The sequence below is a fragment of the Echinops telfairi genome, unplaced genomic scaffold, assembly GCF_000313985.2.
Source record: "Echinops telfairi isolate 266 unplaced genomic scaffold, ASM31398v2 ScPeMD7_1;HRSCAF=3_0, whole genome shotgun sequence".
Classification (NCBI taxonomy): Eukaryota; Metazoa; Chordata; class Mammalia; order Afrosoricida; family Tenrecidae; genus Echinops; species Echinops telfairi.
Window position 1 is genome coordinate 44,008,402 of NW_022103896.1, and position 7,762 is coordinate 44,016,163.

The following is a 7,762-nucleotide window of genomic DNA, read 5'->3' on the forward strand; positions in this document are numbered from 1 at the left end:
AAAAAAATTACTAACTTTGAAATGCACAAAAATGAATGCAACCTTTTGACAGCTTTGACTTTTACAATGAATGCCCTGATTTACATTAATTCTATGTTGCCTCCCCTGTAAATAATGAACAAATAAAGATGGGGGAGCAGAACACTACAAACAACCCAGTACTTAAACACAAAACATTAAAAATACAGGGGATTTTGTTGTCTCATGGTGCTGACCCAAGTCATGGTATTTTCAATTGCCTCATATGCATGTGAAACTGTGAAACTTAGAACGTGAATATGGAAGACTGAAGAATAATAGATGCATCTGAGTTTTTGTGCTGGTGAAAAATATTGAAAGTACCACAAATTACCAAAAGAAGAAACAAATGTGTCTTGAAATAAGTTGATAGAATACTCCTTAGAAGCAAGGGTGGGAAGAATTAAGTCTCATATACTTTGGACTATGATATCAGGAGAGATCAGTCCCTGGAAAAGGACATCATTCTTGGTGGAGGGGGAGAGACATGAGGAAGACACTCAAGATGGACTGGCACAATGGCTGCAATAATGGGCACAAACTTCAAGAACATTCGTGAGGAAGGCGGAAGGCGTAGGATCGGGCAATGTTTTGTTCTGTTGTATGTACGTGGAGTCACTAAGAGTCAGAACAGACTCGATGGCACCTAACAATAATACAACATGGTGCTCTGCACTAAAGAAGAATTTTTAAGAATTGGATATACTTGTCCAAACAACCAAAGTTGTTTGGTCATCCCAGTACTTCTCACAAATCCTTGAGACTTCATACTTGAGAAGGGCATAGGGGATACCAATCGGTGTCTGCAGTCAGACCTAGATTCCAAATGGGCCCTCAGTCCCAAGAGTCCTGCCACCTAACTTCATTATTTGGTACCACTGAATCAGTTCTGACTCTTAGCGACCCCACGGACAACCAAATAGAACACCGCCGTATCCTTCACCATTTTCACAATTGTTATGTTTGAGGCCACTGCCACCGCGTCTGTGTCAATCCCTCTTCTCTTTTTTGCTGACCCTCCAAATTACCAAGCATGAGGTCCCCACCCCACCCTGTCCCCCCCTAAACGGGTCTTTCCAAATAACATGTCCAAAGTATGTGAGACAAAGTCTCTTCATCCTTGCCTCTGAAGAGCACGCTGGCTGTATTTCTTTCTTCCAAGACAGATGTTTGTTCTTCGGGCAGCGTGTGTTGCTTTCTCTATGGTAGTGGCTTGAGTAGCGGTGTAATGCTGGAAGCTATGCCACTGGTATTGCAAAGGTGAGTGAGGTCACCCATGGAGCACAGGTTTCAGCCAAGCTTCCAAACTAAGACCCGAGTATGAAGATGGAACAGGTTTGACCATTTCTACCAGACGTGGCACTAAAAACACCCAGAAGAACCACTGCCTCTTCCACCTTAAGTACGCTTGGTTTTGTTAGGTAGGCCAGCATAGGACTGGGGGATGTCCATTAACGTGTGCCCAGAGGGCCAAGCTATGGAAACAAAGGAGTGGCACACCGCCCATGTTCAGGGTTTCTGCCAGTAAGCAGGGGTGAGCGTGAACTTGGATTGGCTCACCTAGCCAGGTGAATTCAATTTAGCCAATGGGGTCGATCAGGGGTCGTCCACCACGCCTCCCTGTAGAATCCTTGAAAAGGCAGAAGCCCGGAGCCGGGAAGAGAGCATTTAGGCGCAGAGAGCTTTGTGACGCTTTGCGGGACGCTGAGCCGCTTCCAGCCAGGCCGCATGTCAGGGGGGTGCCGTGTAAACCTGAAACTTCTTCTAACCCTCATAAAACTCACTTCGATCACGAACCAGGCTTCAGCGTGAATTCTTTCTGGCGCGGAGCCAAGGACCGAGGTATAAATCTAGCTCCAGAGAGATCTAACAGTTTAACAAGCAGATCAGATTTCTGCTGCTCAGGTAGGAGTTTCTAGAGGGCTTCTGATAAATTTCCTAATCCTTCAAAGTCCGAATTCCCTGCTAGTTTATTAAGTGAGGGAATAATGTATATTGTACTGACTTTGACCTTTGTCAGGCATTGTTCTAAAAGGCCTTAACCCTCACAGCCCTCTGAAGCAACTCTATGCCTGTTTTTATCACATTTCATAATGGGCACATCCCGTGTAAACTGCTTTAAACTTGGTGAGTACGTCATCAAAGTTAATTATGGGGCCACGTGCCAAACTAAACCCCTATGCATGCAGAAACTCTGAAACGAGGCTTCAAGGCGACAAGCGTGAGCGAGCCAAGGGAAACAGCCACAACACTGTGACTTGTGTGGCTGTTCTTGCTACTTCACCCTCTCAGAGTGGCAGGCCGACGCGGGCCCACGAGCCCGGCGGGCCTGGGTCAGCGCCGCGCCCCCGCGCCGGGCACTGGGCGGCTCCCCCCTCCCGCCGGCCGGCCTCGCTCACCGCAGCAGCTCCAAGCAGTAGAGGTCACTGCCCGACGCTCCTGGGCCGCTAAGCGCGGCTACGCTCCGCCCGGACACCGCGAGCTCGGGGAGCCTCGGCGAGCGAGCGCGGAGCTCCTGGGGCGGCCGGGGGCGGCACACACCTGGGACACGGCGACGCAGCAGACCCCAGGCGGAGCCCGGCGTGCAGGACGCCATGATGGCGACGGCATCATGTGCCCTTCGACCCTGACGCCCGGCCACGCCCCCGGCCGGCCCGCACGCCCGCCCGCGCACCTCTCGGCAGCCGGAAGCTGGCCCGCCGGGCCGCTCTGGGCAGATCTAGGGGTCGCTGTGGTCCTGGTGGTCCGGCTTTCCGCCTTGGGAAAGCCCTGTCTGGTGAGACCCATGTGGCCTCTCGCTATATCCCGGGTAAGCCTCCGAGAATCTATCCATGAGAAGTGCTGACTGCCCTCTCCACATCCCGCCAGCGCTGCGCCCCAAAGCCTCCAGTGGAAACCGGCCATGGCACTACTGCGCTACCGGGGCGCTAGTAAGCCTCCTGAGACGGGCTCACTGCCTTAGCGTCCATGCCGGCTCTTAACGACCCTATCGGATAAAACTACAGGTAGAACTGCCCCGGGGAGCTTCCAAGACCGGAACTCTTTAAAAACACCGTCGCCTTGGAGTCAGTGCGGACTCTTAGCGACCCCTCTGTGAGCTAACTCACAGACCAACTAGTTACAGGAGTAGAAAGCCCAGTCTTTTCTCTGGGGGTACGTTGGTGGTGGTGGGGGGGGGGAATGGACGGTGGTTTTGAACTGCTGACCTTGCAGTTAGACCAACTTGTAACCACTAGGCCACCAGCGCACCTCCCTCAGGGGGCGGGGGAACAGTCCACAATAGCAGACCACCAAGCGCTTCTACACAATTTTACTAGAACCACTGGCCGCCTTTCACGTCCAGGAGAAACCCGAAGACCCTTACAATGTCACCCGAGACCTGTGCTCACCTGCTTGTTTCACAATGGCTTGCAGTGGTTCTCAACCTTCCTAATGCTGCGACCCTTTAATACAGTTCATGTTGTGGTGACCCCCAACTATAAAATTATTTTAATTGCTACTTTATCACTGTAGTTTTGCTACTGTTATGAATCAGGCGACCCCTGTGAAAGGGTCGTTTGACACCTCCCCTAAAGGGGTCGCGACCCACAGGTTGAGAACCCCTGGCTTAGGGCATGATTTGTTCCATGTGGTCTCCCCAGCCTGAGGTGCACTGCAGAAGCTGAATAAATAGATCTGATCCTTACAGGTGATATTTGGTATCCTATGTGCTAGGCATTTGCGTGATTTCAATTCTTCAAAACTCTTTAAAGCAATTTTTTTTACTTCTCCATACATATGGAAATCGAGACTTGTTATGCGGCTCGTCTATAATTACAGAAATGGTAAGTAGCAGGGTCAGAGTCAAACAGATCTGTATTACTCCAAAGTCCTATTTGGTGTGAAAAGGAGGCCAGACCACAGGCTAGAATTTCCATTTTTGAGCCTTCAAGGTCTAGTATGGAACTCCAAATAGTGAGAAAGTTAATATTTAAACCTAATGTTCCAAGTCCTTATCAAGATATATTTATCAAGGAAACCAAAACCCATTATTATTGAGTCAATTCCAATTCATAGCGACCTCATCATGGCAGGACAGATTTATTTACCAGTGTGCTAGCTTGATGTCTGACTTTTAAATGTGCACTCAACCCCAAATCAAAGCCATTGCCATGCAGTCAATTCCAACTCATAGTAAGTAGGATTTCTGAGGCTATAAATCTTTATGGGAGCAGATAGCCTCATCTTTCTCCTAAGAGACTGCTGGTGGGTTTGAACTGCCAACCTTGTGGTTTGCAGCTTAATGCATATAGAAAAGCATGAAACAAAAGAAGAAGAAGAATTTAAATCTTATTAAGAGACTCCATTTCCTGCCTCCTCATAAGGGATCTGTAAGGCAGGGCTAGAACTGACTTTGAGAGACTGTGATGGACATACTACAAACATCTAGTATCACTACACAAAGGCTGCCTCTGGTAAGTAGCCTTTGAGGAAGTTGGCTGAGGGATCCCAGTGGGGTAATGGAGCTCCATCCTGCCCTGCCTACATCAACAGATAATCTCTTTTGATAAACCCAGCCCTAAGGAACTTAAAGCAGCCCTGGTGACATAGTGTGCTACACATTGAGCTGCTAACCACACTGTCAGTGGTTCGAACCCACCAACCACTCTGGAAAAAAAGATGAGGTTTTGGTAGTTACATAATCTGGTGTCTACTTGAGGCTATTAAAGAGTGAAGGGGTGGAGTCTAGCCTGTCAATCAAGTCACAGCCTGATGATGTCTCCTTGTGGGCATGGCCTTCTCATGAGGATTCTGGGAACTTCCTCTCTTTCTTCCAGGCCACACACTCGCTCTGCCCTCACCTTCCTGCATTCAACATCATTGCATATGCTGTGAGAGTCTTAAAAGGAATTTATGGACTAGTATCGGACATATGGACTAATATTGGGCTTATGGACTTGATCTTGGCTGGGATGTTTTCTCAACATACAATTAATTGCTCTTTGATATAAAGCTCTTTCTTACACACATGAGTTCTCTGGATTTGTTTCTCTAGTCAACCCAGACCAACATAGTTGTCTACTCTCGTAAAGATTTGAAGTCTCTGAAACTGAAAGGGTCAGTTCTCCTCTGTCCTGAGGTCACTATGAATCAGAATTGGCTTAATGGCAGTGAGTTTGGTTTTGAAAGAAGGTTAAAAGGAGCTGTACTTGTCAATAAACTGAACACACTTTAATTGAACATTTTAGTATAATTAAAAGAACACAAGTTTAGGATAGAGGGCAACCTGAGTTTGAATTAAGCTTAAAAAGCAATTTCCCCATGCAATTCATCAGCAAATCCCACTGGCATTTCCTTCTAAGTAGATGTAGAAATCAGTTTCTCACCTTGGGGTTAGCAGTCCAAAGCTTAACTCTTGCTTTTTTGCCTTTCAAGTATCACAGGTGGGTGAAATATCAAATATCACACCTGTAGTGAAAAACATGCAACATTTAACTACAGATTAGTAAGTATGCTCATGCTTACATACCTTGCTTATTGAGTAATCAGCTTATGTGAGGAACAGAAGGATTTCTCTTGTCTCCCCCAAATATATGCCAGACTTAGCTTGAGAATGACTGTTCATTAGGCAGCAAAAATAGGTCAGAGGTTATTCTCCCTAACATCAGCCATCTAGACTATAGTCTGACTCACCCTAAATAAGACCCACTCCCTTCTGATAAGGATAGTGGTGGTCTGTTTACTTGCAGGAGATACCAGAGGGGGCAAACCCGCCCAAGGATGACCAAGGTTAGGTAGCCATTATCAGCTGTCTAGATCAAGCAGACACCACTGTTTATCCCACAACAAATACGGGCACACCCCTAGGTCATCACCCTCTTATTGATTGTATTGCCTGTGTTGCTACCCCTCCCGGTGACTTAGGTTATTGTCCGCTATCAGGGGACTTGCATGCCTCCCAGAATAGTAGTTGTCTGTTTTATTATATGAGACATCAGAGTGATCAAACTTGTTCTAGAATGAATTGTATTGTCCCTTTCTGTGATGTATGACTCTGTAATCAGATCCCCCTAAAGTGATATGATGCATGATTAGCAATAAATAATGAGGCTCCCTGGTTCTCGAGAGGGTGGCTGGAGAAGGTGGCTAAGGAGGACGAAGCAGTGGCTTCCTCTCTGACGGCTAAGCCCCCTCCACGAGGACCATCAAGCGGAGCTGAGGTGAGCAATGCTACCATGAATTGTGTCTGACTCCATTACTTGACTCCATCCTTTAACTCTCATGCTCTCTATGACTTTACTATAATCTCTACTTATTATCGCTGTACAATTGCGCCTACCGAACCTGTATAATTCCAACTCTGTGATAAGCTGGAAAAGGCAAAATTCATGCCAACGAGTAACTTCTGACTTGGAGACCATATGCACGGCCTCATAGCAGCCCTATAGGATAGAGTGGAATCAGTCCCTAGGATTTCTGAGGCTGTAAGTCTCTGTAGGAAAAGGGAACCTTATCTTTATCCCACAGAGCAGCTGGTGGGTTTGAACTGCTGACCTGTGGTTAGCAGCTCAGTGCCTAAGCCTCTATCCCTCCAAGACTTGTTGGGCAAAACCATAGAGACAGTAAAAGATCAGTGGTTTCCAGGGTAGGTAGAGAGGAGAGGCGTGAACTGGTGGCATGGAGGGCATTTGGGGGCCAGTGAAGCTATTCTGCATTACACTGTGGACACATGGCATAATGTGCCCACATTTGTCAAATCCCATAGAACTGTACAACAAAGAGAGTGAACCCTAATGTAAATTACAGACTTTATTCAGAAAACAATATCCACTGCCACTGAGGCCATTCTGGCTCCTAGTAACCCCATGTAGGGTAGCCAAGACTCTAAATCTTACAAGAGCAGGTAGCTTCATCCTTGTCTTGCAGAACAGCTGGTGGATTTTAACTGTGAACCTTCAGTTTAGCAGCCCAATGCCTAGCCCATAGTACCACCAGGGCTGTCTTTTATGGTATGGTTGCTCATTGTGTGATGTAAGATAGTTTGTTCATCTATTCACCCATAGAATGACATCTCAGCTGCTTCTAGTTTTGGCAAATATAAACAGAGTTTCTATAAATATTTATGTGCAGGTTTTTCTATGGCCATACGTTTTCAACTCATGAGGGTAAATACCAAGGAATATAACTGTAGTGAAGCTTATTAGTCCTCCTGGAACTCTACAAATAGGCTTAGAGGACACGGTGGTTTAAAAACATCAATGTGTAGATAACAAAATCCAAATCAGAAGGAAGAAACAGTGTCAGAAGGCTATGGATGACAGTGGAGGCCCAAAATCCATTTGCAGGGTCCACACATGTCTTAAGCCTCTGGTGAATCCTCTGTGACCATAATAGAAGGATGTGAAGACCCTCGTTATCAGACAGAGAGCATGATAAAGTTGATTATGGCATATAATTATGTTAAATTATATCTGTAAAAGCACATCATTTGCTCTCCCTTTTGACCTATTTTAAAGTGTTTAGCTTGTTTTAGTTTCAGTGAAAGGAAAATACACAGGAATGAAGTCTCTGGTGAACCCCCTCTCACCATACAGCAAGGATGTGAATAGCCTTGCTATCATCCCGAGTGCATTACTGGAAAGTGGATTGTTGTAGATGCAGTTAGTTTAAAATTTAATCTTATCATCTGATTCACTCCCTTTGGACCCCTTTTTAATTTGTTCTTGTTTTTAAGATTTTTAGCTTTCTTTTCTACTGAAGTTTT

The 7,762-nt window shown here is 46.3% G+C and overlaps 1 protein-coding gene and 1 pseudogene across 2 annotated transcripts in view; one reads left to right on the forward strand and one right to left on the reverse strand.

Moving 5' to 3' along the window:
* Positions 1-2,614, reverse strand: part of NDUFAF6 (NADH:ubiquinone oxidoreductase complex assembly factor 6) — a 39,412-nt gene extending 36,798 nt beyond the window's left edge. Inside the window, exon 1 of one of the 2 annotated variants that reach the window (XM_004697467.2) lies at positions 2,418-2,614. In XM_004697467.2, the coding sequence (XP_004697524.1) occupies positions 2,418-2,614 (197 nt within the window). The remainder of the gene's footprint in view (positions 1-2,417) is intronic. The other variant, XM_045298908.1, reaches the window with a different exon arrangement.
* A 306-nt stretch (positions 2,615-2,920) lies between these two features.
* The window catches only part of LOC101651112, a 17,026-nt pseudogene continuing 12,184 nt past the window's right edge, over positions 2,921-7,762 (forward strand).